Below are 21983 nucleotides of genomic sequence, written 5' to 3'. Positions count from 1 at the left end.
TATTTTATTGACTGCATTCTGTAAAAAAAAAAACTATGCAAGCAAGCTCAAAGGAATTTCGATTTAAAGCTTTCGTGACTGCAGGGATTCATCTTCTTGGTTCTTTCGGTAAAGTCACGTAGAATGGAAATAAAATAATAATAAATAAAAACAGACTCTGTCTTCTCGACAGACCTGTTCTTCACCTGAGGACGGCTGCTTGTGTTCTGGCCGAAACGTCGTTCTTTCGGTAAAGTCACGTAGAAGGGAAATAATAAAATAATACAAATAAAACATCATAAAATAATTCTCACGACGTTTCGGCCACAACGCAAGCAGCCGTCCTCAGGTGGAGAACAGGTCTGTCGACCGTGACTTTACTGAAAGAACCAAGAAGATGAATCCCTGCAGTCACGAAAGCTTTAAATCAAAAGACACCAGCTTATTTACCCCAAGGGCTTTTCATACAAAGTGCATCCCACGGCCCACACAACCTCCCACCATCATCCATCTATCGCTACCCCCCTCCTCTCCTCACTCCAGCCCCTCTTCTTCTTCTTCGATGTCAGAGCATGAAGACAATTTTGGCATCTTGCTCCTGGGCACCTCCAGGCTGCTACTGCCTCCCCAGCTGCCAGCACGAGGAAGGGCAACGGCTTGGCGAGCGTGCGCTCGCAAATTGTATTTGGCAATGCTGCTTTTGCGATACCGATTGCCGACAGAGGACAGATTCCTGCCAGAGGGCCGCAGCGCTGGGAACACTTTGGCACAGATGCCGTCCTTGGTGTCGATGCCGTCATCGTCGTCGTCTTCGGAGCTGAGGTGGACTGTCTCTTCACTGGACGAGCGCTGCAGCGTCGTCTCGCTGGAGATCGTGGTGGACACGCCATGCTCTTCGATTCCACTCAATAGCAGTCGCTTTTTGGCTTCTGGGACTCCCAGTTCATCCAAGTCCTAAAATCCAGCGAAATACAAAAAATATGCACACACACACACACCAACTTGTGTTCAGCGATACAACATTGATAATTGTTTTTTTACCCTTCTATCTGGCAACAAAACTGACACCTTTTTACAAGGAGTCATGTTTGCATAGACCGCAATACCTTGCAGTCATAATACAAACAAAAGACATAACTCTGATAATGTGCACTGTCCCTGAAGTTGATTGGTCCACACCCGAGACAAGTATTGTGGTCTATACAAACATGACTCCTTGTAAAAAGGTGTCAATTTTGTTGCCAGATAGAAGGGTAAAAAAACAATTATGATATTTTTACTGGCAAATGAGGTTCCCATAGTGTACGATACAACATTCTTCAAATTTCTGACGACGTGTATTCCTCAGAGCAATTAATGTACAAAATCAGTCGGTATTACCGGTAGGAACCACCTGGTTCCACCAGCCCACAGGGGATTATTGTGTCTGTCTGTCGTGCATCCAAAAATGGGAGGGGTGGGGCTGGGTGGGGAGGGGAGGGTGGGGAGGGGCTGGGTGGGGAGGGGAGGGTGGGGAGGGGCTGGGTGGGGAAGGTGGGGAGTGGCTGGGTGGGGAGGGGAGGGTGGGGAGGGGCTGGGTGGGGAGGGGAGGGTGGGGCTGGGTGGGAAGGGTGGGGAGGGGCTGGGTGGGGAGGGGTGGGGCTGGGTGGGGAGGGGCTGGTCACCCCGTGGTGCCCTTATAAAACGCAACGTTTAACCTACTCACGACGGCTTGTGCCCGCCCTCACAGTTGGCCATTGACCGAGCAACCCAACGTTCCTACCCACTCCCTCCGCAGGAGGAATGTGTTTTTTTTGTACCCACTACTGGATCAGGACTCCTCAGCCTCCTCACTCGAGCTATGTGACCACGATCCATCTATCAACTACACACGAACTAATATTCTCACAACTCGAATCTCTGTGGTGGTCATCCTCTTGGTGATGTGTGCTCTACTTTGGATGCCACTCCAACACCGGTCTTGTTTCCCAGCCACAATGCAGTCCAGTGATGTTCCCTTGCCCAAGCCCATCTACTTTTTTGCAGTTGTCAATGTTTTTTATTTGCATGTTTCAGTATCCACGTGTAATGGGTTCCGGAGACACTTGTAGAGGTAACTTCTGTATTACAATACAACACTCCAACAGTCCTGATACTCTGTTACAGCCTAGGTACACAGCCTAGGTACACAGCCTAGATACACAGCCTAGGTACACAGCCTAGGTACACAGCCTAGGTACACAGCCTAGATACACAGCCTAGCGACACAGCCTAGGTACACAGCCTAGGTACACAGCCTAGGTACACAGCCTAGGTACACAGCCTAGGTACACAGCCTAAATACACAGCCTAGCGACACAGCCTAGGTACACAGCCTAGGTACACAGCCTAGGTACACAGCCTAGGTACACTGCTCTGGCTACGCTCTGGGGTCCTCCGGCTACAACTACCCTAGGGGAGGCTACCTGACCCGACCCAGCCAAGGTGCGGGTCTGGACTCTGGCTTCCTCGGAACTCGCCCTCACAAGGACGTAGAGCCGGGAGTCCCAGAGTCCCACCACTGGCCCTCACAGCGCCCCGGCCCTTACAAGGACAAGCGGGACGAGGGGGTACAGGGTCCTAAGCTGGCTGGCTGGCGGGTCTTGACCTGCGACTGGCCCCAATCGGCCAGGGAGCTGCCCTTTTATGCCTCGTGCCCAACGAGGGGTGGGGTTGTGTGTGCCTCCAGATATCCCACAGAGCGCACACAGCCCCCCCCCCCCCCCGTTGGTGGCGCCAAGGGGTTTAACTGTCTGGGGTGCCTGGGATCCTAGCGCCTGGCGCCAAGGGCTTCTCTGCCTAGGGTCCCAGAGCCCCCTCTTGTGGCACGACAATCCTCACTACTCACCACTCACCCTCACCACTCACCCTCACCACTCACACTCACCCCTCTCCCTCACCACTCACCCCTCTCCCTCACCACTCACGCTCACCACTCACGCTCACCACTCACCCTCACCACTCACCACTCACCCACACACGTATTAACTCTTTACAAGTTTAATTCCAACCTTCCATCTTCTCCAAGCTTCTTTGTGCATTTTTTATGTTGCAGAAAAACTTGCACAACTTAAAAATAAATCCCAATCCTGTAAACGTTAAAAACACGCGTAGTTTGCATAGAAGCGTCCGTAGGAACTTGCCTGTAGAGTAACGTCCATCAGCTGTTGGACACTCGACAATCCACGTGAAGTGAAATTCTCCAAAAACTCCAAGCAGTCGATTTGTTTCAGGAAGCTTGAGACACGAAAAAACAACAACACACAAGGCTCCAAAATGTTAATACCAAATACAAGAAGCACGAACAAGTACTTTGTACGGCTGTATTACATTAACTTGCACATTTTTACTCCGTCAACATTGCGATTAGAAATAACATGTGAAGCAACACTTACATTGCTTGTACTGTATATCCCTATGGAAATAATGACATTTTTTATTGGAAATCCAAGTGCAAAAATCAGCCCAAACTGCATTACGAACTTTGCGTTTCGATTTAAAGCTTTCGTGACTGCAGGGATTCATCTTCTTGGTTCTTTCGGTAAAGTCACGTAGAAGGGAAGTAATAAAATAATAAAAATAAAACATAATAAAATAATTCTCACGACGTTACGGCTGCTTGCGTTGTGGCTGAAACGTCGTGAGAATTATTTTATCATGTATATTATATTATTATATTATTTTATTATGTTTTATATTTATTATTCTATTACTTCTCTTCTACGTGGTGACTTTACCGAAAGAACCAAGAAGATGAATCCCTGCAGTCACGAAAGCTTTAAATCGAAAAATGACGACGATGTTTAAAGGTGGCGACGATGATGCACCTAAAGGGCACTTACTTGTAAAGAGCGTTGCCAGGCTTGCCGCTGTCCGGCAGGGTTCCAAGCCGGGCCCGTGGGTTGTCTCCGTCCGGTGGCCGTGGGGGACCATTGGATCCACTCGCTTCACCCGTCACAACATCCTGTGCAACGCCTGCAACCAGTGGATGAGCATTCGCAATAAAACCATTTACACCTCAAGACATATACGAGTAATATTGAATTCATCCTCTTGGTTCTTTCGGTAAAGTCATCACGTAGAAGGGAAGTAATAAAATAATAAAACATCATAAAATAATTCTAACGACGTTTCGGCCACAACGCAAGCAGCCGTCTTCAGGTGGAGAACAGAGCTGTCGGAAAGACAGCGTCTGACAGACCTGTTCGTCACCTGAGGACGGCTGCTTGCGTTGTGGCCGAAACGTCGTGAGAATTATTTAATGTTTAATTTTTATTATTTTATTACTTCCCTTCTACGTGACGACTACCGAAAGAACCAAGAAGACTGCGTATCACTTTGTGGCAAATTGTGTCACGTCTTTCAATTCTACCGCGTGCCGCCACGTTCCGTGCAGAGAAATGTGCTGTGCCGAGCAGGGAGAGCTTGCGTCACCTGATGAGGAACCTTCGCCGGCACTGGAGGGTCCCTGGCTGCCGGCCAAGACTTCCTGTGAACACTCGCTGCCGTGTCGGCTGAGGTTGAACGGCCTTCCACGCAATTCCGTCACGTATCTGGGAGGGAGAAAAAACCCAAAAAATTAACCCTCTTGATGTGCAAATTATTTTGTCAAGGCGCCCTTCCCCCCCCTTCCAACCCAGCGTATATACATGCTCCAAGCGCGTGTGCTGTTTCATTCAGACGCTGTCGCCTCGACAGACCTGGTTTTCACCTGAGGACGGCTGCTTGCGTTGTGGCCGAAACGTCGTGAGAATTATTTTATTATTTTTCTTTTTATCTTTTTATTACTTCCCTTCTGTTGCTACCATTTAATTACAGCAGCAATCGGGAACTTCTCTCGTACGAGCAGCGATTGTCTATTTCGTGTTCACGTACTGTTGTTGCTGCAGGTTGCGCAACACATTGACATCCGTGGGCAGCGTTCGGATCAGCTCCAGGTTTTCCTTGATTTTCTTTAATATTTCAAAATGTTCTCTCCCGTGCACCTACATACATACAGACCGCAGAGCAAATTCTTTAAAACATCAAATGCTTATTGTGACATGTTATTGCGAGGAATTTAAACGAAAGCAGGTAACTTACCAGGAGGCGAAATATGTCTTCTTGGTCGGATGGCCAATTGCTGCCGCAGTTGCTTGCAGTCATCAGCATGTCGTACACCACTTTCACGCAGCCTGAGGATTTGGTTAAGTGGCAAAAAGCGGACAGGTAAGGCGAGTACACGCAGGGACAATTTCTTTCAGAATAATACATTGAAATGATGTCATCATGGGACCTCCTTTGCCAGTAGCAAAATATACCAATAGGGTTTTTCCCCTTTTTTTTTTCTGGCAACAAAACTGACACCTTTTGTAACGAATCATGCTTACATTAACCACAATACCTGCAGTCAAATGCAAACAAAAAACACAACTCTGATAATTTATGCATTGTCTTTGAAACGGATTGGTCCACACCAGAGACAGCTTTCTTTAGAGCTTAGTCTCATATGGTGTTCGACCAGATGACGCCAAAAGGCGTCATCATGGGACCTCCTTTGCCAGTACCAAAATATACTCATAGGGGTTTTCACCTTTTTTCTGGCAACAAAACTGACACCTTTTGCAAGGAATCATGCTTACAATAACCACAATACTTGGCGTCATCTGGTCGAAAACCATATGAGACGAGACTCTAAAGAAAGCTGTCTCTGGTGTGGACCAATCAGTTTCAAAGACAATGCATACATTATCAGAGTTGTGTTTATTGTTTGCATTTGACTGCAGGTATTGTGGTTAATGTAAGCATGATTCCTTGCAAAAGGTGTCAGTTTTGTTGCCATAAAAAAGGGGAAAACCCCTATTAGTGAAATTATATAATTTACAAACACCTCAAATATGTCTTAATAGCTAGACAGCACGTGTGTGTGAACAAGGGGCAGTCAAAGTGATCACCTTGGGAGCTTGGATCAGAAGCCGCCTCTCCACTCGCTCGCTGACTGCTGCCAGAAGACACCTTAGGCACTTGTGGGGTGTGCTTAACTGGCTGAGCCTGTGGAGACTGACAAGTCTGGGTTGCTGCCTCTGCCAAGGCAGGAGGATACTGTCGCACAGACTGAGCTGCATTCTGCCTGGTGTGTGAAGGAGCCTTCCAATTGTTTGGAGACTGCTGCTGCTGTTGCAGCTCCTCACCGTCCTGATGCATGCACTGCTCGTCCATTTTGATATCTTCGAGATTTGAAGCTTTCGCGACTGCAAGGATTCATACTCGGTAAAGTCACGTAGGTAAAAAATGAAATTAAAATAAAAGAATAAAAATCACAAATCCTGCATAATGCCCGGGCATAATTAGTACTATTCACATACCTGCATTTCCCATATCCCCTCCCTTTGATGCTGCTAATCCTGCATAATGCCCGGGCATAAGTAGTACTAATCACATTCCTGCATTTCCCATATCCCCTCCCTTGGATGCTGCTAATCCTGCATAATGCACGGGCACAAGTAGTACTAATCACATACCTGCATTTCCCATAAATATGCTAAATTCCTCTTGATATGCAAATTATTTTGTCGAAGCGCCTTTTCCCCCCCCTCCCAACCCAGCTTATATATATATGCTCCAAGCTCGTGTGCTGTTTCATTCAGACGCTGTCTCCCCGACAGACCTGGTTTTCACCTGAGGACGGCTGCTTGCGTTGTGGCCGAAACGTCGTGAGAATTATTTTATTATGTTTTATTTTTATTATTTTATTACTTCCCTTCTACGTGATGACTTTACCGAAAGAACCAAGAAGAAGAGAAAAATCACAACGTTTCGGAAGCAACACAAGCTTCCGTCTTCAGGTGATACAGATATTTGGCTGTGACAGTTTCACCTGAAGACGGAAGCTTGTGTTGCTTCCGAAACGTCGTGATTTTTATGATTTTATTTTTATTAATTTTTATTTCATTTTTTCACCTACATTTTTACATCTCTCCCCGGCGAAGCACACACTCTTGTCTCGCAGCAGAATCGGCCCAGTACCTGGCCACTAAAACAAATGGCCAGAAAACAAATGCATTAAAACTATTTTTTTATGGGCAGCCATTGTAAGGCATGTCTTTACTTAACCAACCAAAAGAGAATTTCAAGAAATTACAGGAAAAGATAAAATAGTTTTAAAACATTACAATGTCTCTTCAACCACGACTATAGAGACATGGTAATCGCAATAATTGTACACTTAGACATTTTCAATGTTCAGCCCTATAAAACTGGCAGCAGACATTGTATGTAGCTAGGGTTCTCAAGTTTCGTACACAACAGGATAAACTCCACACCCTCGAAATGGCATTGCTGTTGCATTAGCATCTGTGCCACCCATTCACTAGACTGACCAGTGGCATTGTAGCTAGGTAAATACAACTCTCACAGCAACTGTCATCATCAGAGGCATTAGCGATCCGATTAAAATTCTCACGGCGTTTCGACTGCAACACAAGCAATCATCATCAGGTGTGAAATCCACGGCAAGAAAATTTGAAAAAAATTAACCCGTAAAAACAAAGTTTTTCACTATAAATCCTTTATATGCGTGGCATCGGTTTTATTTTATTATTCATTTCTGTTTTTCTTGAGTAAGAGTTTCATTTTTATCACATTGGTATTTTAAATTAAATATGAAAAAAAATAATTCCTAAACAGTGCAAAATTTTGGAAAAAAATTCACGAAAATTAATTGTCACGCACAACGAGTCTGTGTGCAAAATGTCAGCTCGATTGGAAGTGAGTTAAAAAACGACCGAAAGATTTGTACGGTCCTAAGCGCGCAAGCAAGCAAGTGAACTTAATATAAAGGATTTAAAAATACAACTCTCACAGCAAGTGTCATCATCATCAGAGCCATTAGCGATCCGATTAAATTTTCCAAAACAAGTCGTTGATTACAAGGGTAGTTATTCGGGCGAAACAGCGATTTGATAACCTGTACGATACTTTCGGAAAATATAAAGATTACAGAATAACGTTATTCTAAAACAATATATATTAAAAACACTCCCTTGGGGGAAACTGTGCGAGACCCCAAGACTTTGCCCAACAGTTGGCCGACAGAGTTGTAAACGGATAAATAAACGAGCCCGTAAGAGAAACCAAATACTGTGATAACATTTAATGTTAAATTTTTTCCCACACAAATTAGTGCACAAGAACCTGAAACTTTGAGAGCAGGTTCACAGGCCGTTCGCACAGCCCAGCTGGAAAATTAGCTTTGGGATTAAATGGAAGTTCCAACGTTAATTATCTTCCGGTGTGGCGAGCCTAATTAACCACAAACATCCAATTAATTAATCAATCAAGCGCTCGTGATTTCCTCGGCTACCCAGTGAATACTTGTCTTGTTAATTAATTTATAAAACCGCACGTGTATTTAGTTTCTGTATCTCCAATCTGCTCACGTCACACCAATTATAACGAGGGTGCCAATTTTATGTTTAAAAAATTAACTCGTAAAAACAAAGTTTTTCACTATAAATCCTTTATATGCGTGGCATCGGTTTTATTTTATTATTCATTTCTGTTTTTCATGAGTAAGAGTTTCATTTTTATCACATTGCTTTTTAAAATTAAATATGACATTTTTTTTTCCCTAAAAAGTGGAAAATTTTGGGAAAAAAATTTCACGAAAATAAATTGTCACGCACAACGAGTCTGTGTGCAAAATGTCAGCTCGATTGGATCACGGGAAGTGGGTTAAAAAACGACCGAAAGATTTGCACGGTCCTAAGCGCGCAAGCAAGCGAACTTAATATAAAGGATTTAAAAAGCAATCACAGATGACGTTACCCAGAGTTAAATGAGCAAAAGGCAAACATCTATGAATCATCGTGGCCAGTCGAGCTTGCCACTCACTCTTAGCTAAATAAATGACAATCTCCAACGATACTAAGAGGTTCATCTTCTTGGTTCTTTCGGTAAAGTCACGTAGAAGGGAAGTAATAAAATAATAAAAATAAAACAAAATAATATAATTATTTTATTTTGTTTTATTTTTATTATTATGAATGAGCACGTTGCTTAATAAAATAATAAAAATAAAACAAAATAATATAATTATTTTATTTTGTTTTATTTTTATTATTTTATTACTTCCCTTCTACGTGACTTTACCGAAAGAACCAAGAAGATGAATCCCTGCAGTCACGAAAGCTTTAAATCGAGATATTAAGAGGTCTTTAACATTCCTATTCAATCTCGGATTGTCTTGATAATTGGTTTTTTACCCTTCTATCTGGCAACAAAACTGACACCTTTTTACAAGGAGTCATGTTTGCATAGACCACAATACCTGCGGTCGTAATACAAACAAAAAACACAACTCTGATAATGTATGCACTATATATTCTTAGGTTTTTTCGGAAAAGTCACGTAGGTAAAACATCAAAATTAATAAAAATAAAATATTTTATTTTAAAAATAAAATATTTTATTTTATTTTTTATTAATTTTGATGTTTTACCTACGTGACTTTACCGAAAAAACCTAAGAATATGAATCCTTGCAGTCACGAAAGCTTCAAATCTAGAATTAATGTATGCACTGTCCTTAAATTAAACACAATTGCATTTTTTAAAAATTTAAATAAAACCCGAGTCAACTCACGTCACACACGCAATTTGTAATTGAATGAGCACGTTGCTTAATTAATTGGCCTCAGGTCAACACCTCAGGGTCATTAACAGCTGACCTAATTAACATCTTAATTGGCCCGCTACTAATTAACAGCTGACCTCATCAACGACTCAATTTGGCGGGATTATTTCAACGAGAGATTATTAAATATCGTAGTGAACGCGTTGAACTTTAACAAGCACGGGTTGATCATCATCATTATTGTTATTATTCTATTACTGCGCATGCACTTTTATTTGTCGAGATTTTTTGTTTATTAATCTTGGAGCTTACTCATAACTCACCCTCACCACTCACCCTCACCACTCACCCTCACCACTAACCACTCTCTCACAACTCTCTCATCACTCACCCTCACCACTCACCCTCACCACTAACCACTCTCTCACCACTAACCCTCACCGCTCACCACTCACCCTCACCACTAACCACTCTCTCACCACTAACACTCACCCTCACCACTCACCCTCACCACTAACCACTCTCTCACCACTAACCCTCACCGCTCACCACTCACCCTCACCACTAACCACTCTCTCACCACTAACACTCACCCTCACCACTCACCCTCACCACTAACCACTCTCTCACCACTAACACTCACCACTCACCACCCACCCTCACAACAACCGCTCACCACTCACCCTCACCACCCACCCTCACCCCTCACTCTCACCACTCACCCTCACAACAACCGCTCACCCTCACCACTCACCCTCACCACCCACCCTCACAACAACCGCTCACCCCTCACCCTCACCACTCCAATCGTCGCAGGCGTGTACGGACGCACTTATTCCTTTAAAAGAAGAGTGGTGCTGGTGGAGGGAGGTAGGGGGGGACTACCCACTAACCTGCAGATACTTTCCTCGCAACTTCACGGCAGTCGGGCTCGCAATGCACACAACAGGTTGCTGCTGTCGGCAGGCAACGCAGCAGCAGCTGCTACAGCGTCTCGGCCTCGACTTGTGTAGCCCCTCCCCCTCTCGCTCTCGAGTCACATGACGTCATCCGTCCCTACGCGGACGCGCTCATTGGCTACAGGATGCGCGTGCGTGACGTCATCACCCAGTGGGGAGTTCGCCGATTGGCTTACGTGGCAATGGAGGGGTGGGGGGGGGTTTGTTGTGCTGTGACGTCACCTCACACCGGACGCGCTTTGAGCCCCCGCCCCCAGCAACGGCGGACCAATCGGAAGAGCGGAAAATTCTCGAGGGGGCGTGGCCCCCGCGGAGGAGGACCAATGAGACGCGCGTATCGGCGGCGTGCACCAGAGACCCAACGACTACAATGTTATCTCAATAGGAATCGATCCGAGTTTATAATTTGACCTTGAATCGATTTTCTCTGCACGTGACTTCAGCTCGGAGGTCGCGTGGTGTGAGTGGGGAGTGGTGGTGCAGTGGTTAGCGCACCGTGTGTGTGTGGGGAGTGGTGGTGCAGTGGTTAGCACACTGTGTGGTGGTGGTGGTTGTGGTGGTGGTTGTGGTGGTTGTAGTGGTGGTTGTTGTGGTGGTGGTTGTTGTGGTGGTGGTAGTGGTGGTGGTAGTGGTGGTTATAGTGGTGGTTGTGGTGGTGGTTGTTGTGGTCAGGGTCGGGATCGAACCCACGACCTCCTGTAGACCAGGCGAGGTGGTCAACATCTCATAGCCACACGGAGCCAACGGAACGGATAATGTAATCGATGATAATCGATCATCAGAGAGAGGGAGACACGCAAAACGATGATTATAATCGATGGGAATCGATTAGCAGAGAGAGACGCGCAAACCAACGATTAGAATCGATGAGAATCGAACAAACGATTCTCGGTGACGTCATAATCCGGAGACCATTGCCAAGTTCAAGATGGCGGCACCCAGGTTGGAGGTTGTTGTTGTGGTGGTGGTGGTTGTTGTTGTGGTGGTTGTTGTGGTTGTTGTAGTGGTGGTGGTGGTTGTTGTGGTGGTGGTTGTTGTGGTGGTTGTAGTGGTGGTGGTGGTTGTTGTGGTGGTGGTTGTTGTGGTTGTTTGGTGGTTGTTGTGGTGGTTGTTTGTGTGGTGGTTGTTGTTGTGGTGCTGGTTGTTTGTGTGGTGGTTGTTGTTGTTGTTTGTGTGGTGGTGGTTGTTGTGGTGATGGTTGTTTGTGTGGTGGTGGTTGTTGTGGTGGTTGTTGTGGTGGTTGTTTGTGTGGTGGTGGTTGTTGTTGTGGTGGTTGTTATTTGTGTGGTGGTGGTTGTTGTGGTGGTTGTTGGGTTTAACGAGGCTGCATTGTGTGAGGAGCTCACAAATCCTTGAAAGATCTGGGCAAAGTCCCTTTGGTGAGCTCCTCCGGCAGGCAAGGCTGCGTTGGCTGGGTCATGTAGCCCGCATGCCCAGCCACCGCATGCCTTAACAGATTTTGTTCGGCCGGATCGAGGGGGCTAGACGGGCGCGGCACGGGCTGGAGAAGAGATGGAGTGATGTGGTACAGGAGGACGTGGAGCTGAGTGGACTTGCCGATGACTGGTACCAGCGGTGTCAAGATCGGCCTCGGTGGAGGAGGCTCGTGAAGGACGCTACTGGGCAGTTGGAGGCAGTCGCCCTCCAACAACAACGGAGGGCGGAGGAGCGACGCTCACAACAACGAGCGGAGCGCCGGGTGGCTAAAGCACAGCAAGTTGGCACAGTAGGGGGCACAGGTGGTGCATCAGCCAGTCATCTCGGTCATCTCAGTCAGTCGACCCATGGCACCTGCTGGGTCTGCCCCGTGACCTCCTGCCAGCGGGCGTTCGACACTTCACGTGGCCTCAAGGTGCACGTGGCCTGGCACAAGCGTCGTGGTGACGTCACCGCCACTTAGTGGCGAATGGCGGTTGCTGTTGTTGTAATGTGTGTGTCTGTGTGTAATGTATACACACACACACACACGCTCACCTCTCCCCCACTCCCCTCCTCCCAGGCCGAAGGACTTTGTCACCACCATGGCCACCGCGGCCCTCCTGTCTGACGCTCCACGCCCTGCCCCTGCTGCTGCTGCTGCTGCTGCCCCTGCTGCTGCTGCTGCCCCTGCTGCCGCCGCACCACCGCTTGGCTCCCTGCTGCGCCGCTGGTGGTCCGGCTTCGTGGGCGCTCTCAGAGGCTGCTTCTTCACCACCAGCACCGCCACCGCCGCCACTGCCAACACCGCCGGAGGGGGGCGGCAGAGAGAGAGAGGAGGCTTCTCGGTGGGGGAGGGTGGGGGAGGTGGCGGTGTTGGTGGTGGCGTTGGTGGTGTTGGCGGTGGTGGTGGCGGCGTTGGTGGTGGCGATGGTGGTGGTGGTGGTGGCGGTGGTGGCGGTGTTGGCGGTGGCGGTGTTGGCGGTGGTGGTGTTGGCGGTGGTGGTTGTGGTGTTGGCGGTGGTGGCGGTGGTGGTGGTGTTGTTGGCGGTGGTGGTGTTGTTGGCGGTGGTGGCGGTGGTGGCGGTGCTGGTGTTGGCGGTGGTGTTGGCGGTGGTGGTGTTGTTGGCGGTGGTGGCGGTGGTGGTTGTGGTGTTGCTGTTGGTGGCGGTGATTGCCAGCAACCTGACAAGTTGGCGGTGGCGGTGGTGTGGGCGGCTGGGAAGCTGCGCTCAATATTCACGCTGCTCGTTGAGTGTGAGGAGGACGACCATGTGAGACCACGGGTGGGGCGCACGGGGGGACAAGGATATGTGTCTGTGTGTGTGTGTAGGTCGACTCAGCCTCAAATGTGTAAACATCGCTGCTAGGGCGACAAAGGGCATGGTGTTGGCCACCGACCCCCTCGTGTGCCGTGCCGGCCTTTACAGGTGCTACTCGCTCACAGCACTTGCTCCTACAGTCTGTTAAGGCTACACGGGGGATTTTTGTCTGTGAGGCAGTCGCCCTCCAACAACAACGGAGGGCGGAGGAGCGATGCTCACAACAACGAGCGGAGCGCTGGGTGGCTAAAGCACGGCAAGTTGGCACAGTAGGGGGCACAGGTGGTGCATTACCCAGTCATCTCGGTCATCTCAGTTGACCCGTGGCACCTGGGTTTGCCCCTTGACCTCCTGCCAGTGGGCGTTTGACACTTCACGTGGCCTCAAGGTGCACATGGTCTGGCGAATGGCGGTTTGTGCATCTCCTCACCTCCCCGTGCCCCTACAGGTGCTTGCGTCTGCATGCGAGATGTTGCAAGTCCTCAGCTCCAGCCATGCTGGCGCATTGGCATTTAGCAACAATGGAAGCCTCGCGGCCTTAGCCAGCCTGCTGGGACGCACTCACAACCCTCACACCCTGGAGAAGATCACCGGTAGCAACCCACCCACACTCACCACCCACACTCACCACCACACTCACCACCACCCACACTCACCACCCACACTCACCACCACCCACACTCACCACCACCCACCCTCACCACCCACACTCACCACCCACGCTCACCACCCACGCTCACCACCCACGCTCACCACCCACGCTCACCACCCACGCTCACCACCCACGCTCACCACCCACGCTCACCACCCACGCTCACCACCCACGCTCACCACCCACGCTCACCACCCACGCTCACCACCCACGCTCACCACCCACGCTCACCACTCACGCTCACCACCCACGCTCACCACCCACGCTCACCACCCACGCTCACCACCCACGCTCACCACCCACGCTCGCCACCCACGCTCGCCACCCACGCTCGCCACCCACGCTCGCCACCCACGCTCGCCACCCACGCTCGCCACCCACGCTCGCCACCCACCCTCGCCACCCACGCTCGCCACCCACGCTCGCCACCCACGCTCACCACCCACGCTCACCACCCACACTCACCACCCACACTCGCCACCCACCCTCGCCACCCACACTCACCACACTCACCACCCACGCTCACCACCCACGCTCACCACCCCTACCCCAGGCACGCTGTGGAACCTGTCGCGCCACGAGTTTCTGAGGGCTGCGCTGGTGGAGCTTTGCCTCCCGGCGCTGGTGGAGCACGTGCTGGTGCCAGAGAGCGGCTGGAGGAGCAACTTTGGAGACTCGCCCGCCTCACCCTCCCCACCCGGCTCGTCCGCCTCGCCTTCCGCGGCGTTCTGCAACGCCTTGACGTGCCTACGGTAAGGGGCGGTGATTTCGTGGTGGACGCGACGGGGAACGCCGCGGTTGACGCGACGTCACGCGGTGGACGCGACGGGGAACGTCGGGGGTTCACGTCACGGCGGTGACATTGCAGGGAGTTGAGCTCGGCAGATCCGGACGGACGGCTCAGCACGTGGAAGGGCGAGGGGATGGTGGACTGCGTGCTGCGCTTCGTCCGCTCGGCACTGAGAGGACGCAACATCGAGACCAAGGTGACCCCCACACCGCGATGGGTAGCGGTGGTGTAGCGGTTAGCGCTACGCTGCTCTATGAACCCGGCGGCGGGTCCAAGTGTGTCGAGTCCAACTCGGTCGCAGACGTTGTCTTGGGAGCAACACTCTTCAGCGACACAACACAAGTTACACTTGGGTGTTGACCGCATGACTAGAGACTTCTTCAACCCGATGCGGATCTTCATCGCCAGCAACACGAAGAACCCCGAGCCCCTCACTCTTTGGTCTGCATCAGCAGCAGGCCACGCTTTCCCGCCCGATGATGGACACTTGCGTGGCGCCCGAAACGTCGTGATTTAATTTATTTTTAATTTTATTTTATTTTTCACCTACGTGACTTTACCGAAAACACCAAAGAGTATGAATCATCGCAGTCGCGAAAACTTCAGATCTACAACCCCTCGCCCCGCCCACCTTCTAGATCTTTCCGGCTCTTTCCCGAAGGCTCCCCGAAGGCTCTCGTAGACCACGTGACCGCCCAGCGGCCCCCCGTCCACCGGTGGCCCCCCTCCAATATCATCCGGTGACGTGTCGGCAGGTCAACCGGCGTATCGTGCCCCAACGTAACCCTGGCTGGCTGACGCTCCCTCTCGCTCCCTCGCCGGGAGCCCGCACCGCACGCTGTACACGGTGCCTCCGCGCTGACCAGCGCTCACCCAGCCCCGCTAGGGCTGGTGGTACTACGCCCAGTGAGCGGGCTGCACGTAATGCCAACACATCATCCGCCGTAGCTTCGTAAGCCCGGCACCACACAGTGACAATCACAGTCACTACACAAGCAAGAACATCTGCTGGACTACATTGTGACGGACCAGTGGATACGGGCCCATGTCCTTGACACCAGGAGCTGATTTGCCCACTGACCATTGACTTGTCATCTGCAAGATGCGCCTGCCATTCTTCCACTCCGGTGGGGGGTGTACACCCAGGACCCCATTCAAACCCATCGTGGCCTGGTCTCAGCTAGCTGATTAAAGTTTCAAGCAAGAATTTCATCATCGCTTGCGGCTAGGGTTGGCATCGTCCCCCACTCCTCATGTCGAGGGGAAATGGGCGAGGTTTAGGACTGTGGCTCATGCAGCTGCAATGGCTACTTTGGGTACACGGTCCATACCTCCTCAGAGACCCTGGCTGACAAAAGAGGTGTTCAGGCTGGCTGAAAAAAAGCGACAGGCCCTCTCTCATCGTCTACAGCATCCCACGTCAGAGAATGAGGAAGCTTACCGCAGCCTTCGCTCGGAGGTTCGGAGAGCCGTGAGGTGCTGCAAGGATGGGTGGTGGTCGTGGGTTGCTGAGGAGATGGAGTCTGCCTCAATGGCCTGCGATCACAAATCGCTGTTTATTTCCATAAAAAAGTAACCTACAGCGCCACACCTATTACCATCATTAGGGAAAAGATTGGTGATCCAATCTCCGACCCTCAGGAACAGGTTTGCAGATTTGCTGAGCATTTCTGTGAGGTCCTGGGGGAGGGGAAATACCCCAGCCTGGAAATATCGTGGGACAAAGTGGGGATGACCCTGCTGAGGCTGTGGTGGCTCAAATATTGGAAGAGGAAGTCACCCCCTGTGAGTGGCTGGCTGAGGTGCCATCAGTTGAGGAAGTACTGAAAGCGTTCCAGAGCCTGAGACCAGGAAATGCACCAGGCAAAGATGCTCTCCCAAGTGTTGTGTGGTTATTCCTGACACCGCTGGAGACTTGTAGATCCACACGGAGACGGAGCTTCATGTAAGGGCTTGCGCCAGTTGTTTTATTAAACACTCTTCACACCACTCTGCTTACACTCTGAGTACTGCTGCACAATCACTGCCTACGCTGCACACCTGACGCCTTCGCCCGTCATGGTGCAGGCGTCGGACCTCTGGCTGCACGTAGAACTGTCTCCCATTACTCCATGCCCCGCCACGGCTCCCCCTCGTCTGCCCCGGGCGGGGGCACGCCGCCATCACCGCCCGGCGACGAGGTTTGGGCTTCTAACCCTCGAGCCTTCCTCCTTCGGCGGCGGCGGTGGCTGCTGCTGGGGATTCCTAGCACACCCGTAGGTTACCCTAGCCTGGTGCTAAAAATAGTGTAGTGTATAGTAGTGTGGTGTATAGTGTAGTGTATAGTGTAGTGTATATTGTATAGTAGCGTAGTGTATAGTAGCACCACCAGCACCACCACCACCTCCCTCCTTCACCACCAGCACCACCAGCACCACCACCACGGGGAGTGTCGGCGAATCTCCAGGCGGGCTACATCAGTCCGGCCGTCATGTCCACGTAGTCCTAGCGCACACAGACAAGCAGACCCCCCATTGTGTGGCCTCAAACAGGCTGTCGGAGCAAGTGATGTTCGTGGGTAGAGGTGGGGAGAGATGGGGGAGAGGTGGGGGAGAGATGGGGGAAAGATGGGGGAGAGATGACAAAGACCAAGATCCCCGTGTAGCCTGAACAGACTGTAGGGGCAAGTGCTGTTAGCGAGTAGCAGCACCTATGAAGGCTACCGGCGCTGTGGCACACGAGGGGGTGGGTGGCCAGCACCACGCCCGGCCGCCTTTGTCTCCCCGGCGGCGATGTTTACTACACATACCACGCCAGGTACTCGATTGAGGCTGAGTCGACCTAGTGGAGACCCGGGACCAGAACAGATCATCGCTATCACTGGTGTGAAGAAGATCAACGTTTAGTCCTTTTAAAATAAACATCTCATCATGGCCAAAGCCACCGCCGCCACCACCACCACCACCGCCACCACCGCCACCACCACCGCCGCCACCACTGCCGCCACCACCACCGCCACCACCGCCACCACCGCCACCACTTCTCTTCCCTCTACGGCATCCTACGAGCGTGGTGGCAAGCGCGAGGTCGCAGGTTCGACCCGTACGGCCTGACGACCCCCACGTCTCCATCTCTCTCTCTGCCCCGTGGCCCGTGTCGTCCCCCCTCCCGGACGGGGCAGCGGTCACCTCGTCACGGCGGCCCCCGTTGGCCACGAGGATCCGCCCCAAGTCGTCCGCCAGCCGCGCGAACGTCGGTCTGTCGCTGGGGACGGTCGCCCAGCACTCGCTCATCGTCGCGTGTCTGCGCACGGCAACACGCGAGTCAAGTTCAACACGCGCCGTGCGTGTACACCGTGCGCACGGCGTACACGCAATGTGCACAGACATGCAGCTACTACATTTACAATCATAGAGTAGTGTATAGTGTAGTGTATAGTGTAGTGTATAGTGTAGTGTATAGTGTAGTGTATAGTGTAGTGGATAGAGTAAACCCACTACTGTATTTACAATTATAGAGTAGTGTATAGTGTAGTGTATAGAGTAGTGTATAGTGTAGTGTGTAATGTAGTGGATAGAGTAAACCCGCTACTGTATTTACAAGTATAGTGTAGTGTATAGTGTAGTGTACAGAGTAAACCCACTACTGTATTTACAATTATAGTGTAGTGTATAGTGTAGTGTACAGAGTAAACCCACTACTGTATTTACAAGTATAGTGTAGTGTATAGTGTAGTGTATAGTGTAGTATATAGTGTAGTGTATAGTGTAGTGTATAGTGTAGTGTATAATGTAGTGTATAGAGTAAACCCACTACTGTATTTACAATTATAGTGTAGTGTATAGTGTAGTGTATAGTGTAGTGTATAGAGTAATAATAACAACATCAACGAACGACGCTCCTGTAGGTAACATGACGTCATCGTCGTAGTCGTCGTTGCGATCTCCGATTCCTACTCACAGCTCGTCGGAGCAGAGGGCAGGCCGCTCCATGCGGTAGCCATCACCGAGCAGCTTGAAAAGCTTTTCCACGGGGACGCCCGGGTACGGAGAGCCCCCCAGGGTGAAGATCTCCCACAGCAGCACCCCGTAGGACCACCTGCACACACATACGCACAAACACACGCACACATGCAAATGCATGCACAACCACACACACACACACGCATACACATGCATGCTCACGCACGTACACAACAACAACAACCGCCATTCGCCACTAAATGGTAGTGACATCACCACGGCGCTTGTGCCAGGCCATGTGCACCTTGAGGCCACGTGAATTGTCGAACGCCCGCTGGCAGGAGGTCACGGGGCAGACCCAGCAGGTGCCACGGGTCGACTGACTGAGATGACCGAGATGACTGGCTGATGCACCACCTGTGCCCCCGACTGCCAACTTGCTGTGCTTTAGACACCCGGCGCTCCGCTCGTTGTTATGAGCGTCGCTCCTCCGCTCTCCGTTGTTGTTGGAGGGCGACTGCCTCCAACTGCCCAGTAGCGTCCTTCACGAGCCTCCTCCACTGAGGCCGATCTTGACACCGCTGGTACCAGTCATCAGCAAGTCCACTCAGCTGCACGTCCTCCTGTACCACATCACTCCATCTCTTCTCTAGCCCGTGCCCGCGTCCGTTTAGCCCCCTCAATTCGGCCGAACAAAAGCTGTTTAGGCAAGCGTAGAGAAGGGAGGGAATGACTGTGGCCGAGAAGGCCTGAAGCTTCGTGCGGAGCCGGTCATAAGCACACTGCCCAGGTATGGGAAACTCTCCACTCTCTGCACAACTGCCCTATCACCAATTGGGAGTTGTGGGGGTGGAGTGTCCAATGGTACAAAATACCCAGGCAGGTGCTGATGGTAAGGCTCCACCTCTTAGTGGCACACTCCAGTTTCAGCAGAAGCATCTCTAACTTCTCCTTTGAATGAGCAGCAATTACCAATCATCGGCATACGTAACAGGTTGAGCAATAGGGAGCCATCCCTTGACCAAACCCGGGCATCGAATAGCCTCCCATTGCATCTGTACCACATGGAAATTCAGCTACTGAAGGTTTCACGAACTACGTGGTTGAAATAGATGTACATAATGTGGGAGCCAGAGGACATCCCTGTCGCACCCTAAAGTAAACAGCGAATGTCTCCGACTCCCGGCCACGTAGTTTTACCCGGGCCCGCTCACCATCATGAAGGTCCTTAATGATCGCGAGCAGAGGGTCAGGTACTCCGAAAGCACGAAGAACAACCAGAGCCCATGCCTACTGATAGTATCATAGACCTGACCGGGTCAATAAGCAGAGATGTAGGTCTTGTTGGAATTCCATCCACCTCTGCTGTAGCAGACAGACAGAAATATGGCATCTGTGCAGGACCGGCCTTTCCTGAAACCACATTGGGCTCCTCAAGCCTCTCCTCAGCGTGCCTAGCAAGGCGATGTGAATAATCCTTGCCAGGACCTTTCCCGGCACACTGAGGAGTGAGATGCCCCTGTAGTTGTTACAGTCTGTGCGGTCCCCCTTCTTAAAGAGTGGGACCACCAGGCATCCTTCCAATCCTGCGGAACCCATCCATTGGTCCAGACTGTCGTTATGATGTCATGTAGGGCAGTCTGTGCACAAACGCCACTCTCCCTCAGCATGTCGCTTGGGAGATGATTTTTGCCCGGTGCCTTTCCTGGTCCCTGACTCTGGATCACCTTCAGTACTTCCTTAACAGATGGCACCTCAGCAGCAACTCACAGGGGGGGACTTCTTCCTCCAATATGTGAGGCACCGCAGCCTCAGCAGGGTTATCCCCACTTTGCCCCATGATGTTTTCCAGGCTGAGGAATTTCCTCTCCCCCAGGACCTCAAAGATTCTCAGCAAATCTGCAAACCTGTTCCTGGGGCAAATAGTTTGCTGCTTTAGCCCACCGGTGTGTTGAAGCGTGAAACCACAACATTTACAATTTGAGAACGACGTTTCGCTGGTAATTGCATCCAGCATCATCGGGCAATTCGCCAGAATGGTGAGGCTCTGCTGTGTCTCCCGTTCTTATATATTTACTGATTGGCCGTGTCGGGTGGTGGAGGTTACGACACATTTATAAATAACGCGATCCCAACCCAAAAACGTGATTATGAATACTATTGTCGCGAAAGCATACGTGTTAAACTGTTCCTGGGGGTCGGAGATTCCCCTAATGATGGTAATAGGTGTGGTACTGCAGGTGACTTTTTTGATGGAGTTAAATAGTGATTTGTGATCGTGGGCACTGAGGAAGACTCCATCTCCTCAGCAACCCGTGACCACCACCCATTCTTGCAGTGCCTCACGCTCTCCGAACCTCCGAGCGAAGGCTGTGGTAAGCCTCTTCATTCTCTGACGTGGGATGCTGTAGACGATTAGAGTGGGGCTGTCGCTTTTTCTCAACCATCTGAACTCCTCTGTCAGCAGTGTGCCTGCTGACGTCACGCTCCCCCCCCCCCCCCCAAACCCTCCGCGTAGGCCGTTTGTGTTAACCCAAGCAAGAGTCCAAGTCTCAGGCGAAGCCGGGGAGTCAAGCGACTATTTGTATAATTGGCTCAAGATGTGATTTTTGCTGTGTTTTGTGATACTATTATTCTCATTTCTTTCTTATTTTTTTTATTTTCTCTCTATTTTTACTTACGACTGACCTTCATATATGACCAAATACCCATCCCAAACGGCGTTAAAAACACAAAGAACAATTAAAAAAAACTTCTCCCTAGCTGGAGGTGAGTGAGGGACCAAAAAAATGTACGCGGTTTTTCCAGATCGTGGGGGGGCCCGCGCCCTTAACCCCCGAGATGTGGAAGGGTCGACCGTATACAGCGGGTAGCATGGCAGTGTCAGGGTCTGGATGGAACCCACGACCTCCTGCGTACCAGCCGAGGTAGTCACGTGTCACAGCCACTCACACGTCGCTCCGCTGGTGTGTAGACGCGGCTGCAGCAACGCCTCCGGTGCCATCCACTTCACGGCAGGCGTCCCTGGAGGGGCGACAGGTGACGAGGGGAGGTCAACGACGCACAGCCTGACCCTTGACCCACCACCACCACCACCCTTTTATCCACCACCACCCTCTCCCTACTCCCTCTCTTTTCTTTTTTTACGATCAGAGGAAACAAGGAAGAGCTCGGTGTAGTCGGCACTTTGCTTCGTTCATCATTCGTAATTTTTTCCAATGTTTTGCTTTATGTGCACCCCCCCTCTTCTTTTTTTTCAAATGAAAGATTCATGAAAGATTCTCTCTCTCCCCC

At 50.7% G+C, this 21983-nt stretch overlaps 2 protein-coding genes across 2 annotated transcripts; one reads left to right on the top strand and one right to left on the bottom strand.

The window, feature by feature from the left end:
* Nucleotides 1–116: 116 nt before the first annotated feature.
* Nucleotides 117–10613, bottom strand: LOC133340221 (uncharacterized). Its single transcript, XM_061548248.1, has 8 exons — nt 10503–10613; nt 5931–6227; nt 5080–5171; nt 4873–4982; nt 4432–4550; nt 3840–3972; nt 3141–3234; nt 117–933 (listed from the first exon to the last, which is right to left on the bottom strand). Exons 2-8 carry the CDS (start codon nt 6193–6195, stop codon nt 514–516), a joined length of 1233 nt encoding a protein of 410 aa, XP_061404232.1. The 5' UTR covers nt 6196–6227; nt 10503–10613; the 3' UTR covers nt 117–513.
* Nucleotides 10614–13131: 2518 nt separating this feature from the next.
* On the top strand, nt 13132–17007 carry LOC133340220 (catenin delta-2-like). The gene is made up of 5 exons (XM_061548246.1): nt 13132–13258; nt 13755–13899; nt 14512–14710; nt 14827–14944; nt 16816–17007. The coding sequence occupies exons 2-5, from the start codon at nt 13776–13778 to the stop codon at nt 17005–17007; spliced, it is 633 nt and encodes a 210-aa protein (XP_061404230.1). The 5' UTR covers nt 13132–13258; nt 13755–13775.
* The last annotated feature ends 4976 nt before the right edge of the window (nt 17008–21983 follow it).

The sequence above is a fragment of the Lethenteron reissneri genome, unplaced genomic scaffold, assembly GCF_015708825.2.
Source record: "Lethenteron reissneri isolate LAM-NWPU_2019-01 unplaced genomic scaffold, ASM1570882v1 scaffold_97, whole genome shotgun sequence".
Classification (NCBI taxonomy): domain Eukaryota; kingdom Metazoa; phylum Chordata; class Hyperoartia; order Petromyzontiformes; family Petromyzontidae; genus Lethenteron; species Lethenteron reissneri.
Note: the sequence above shows the minus strand (reverse complement) of the source record. Positions and strands in the feature narration are given on the sequence as shown.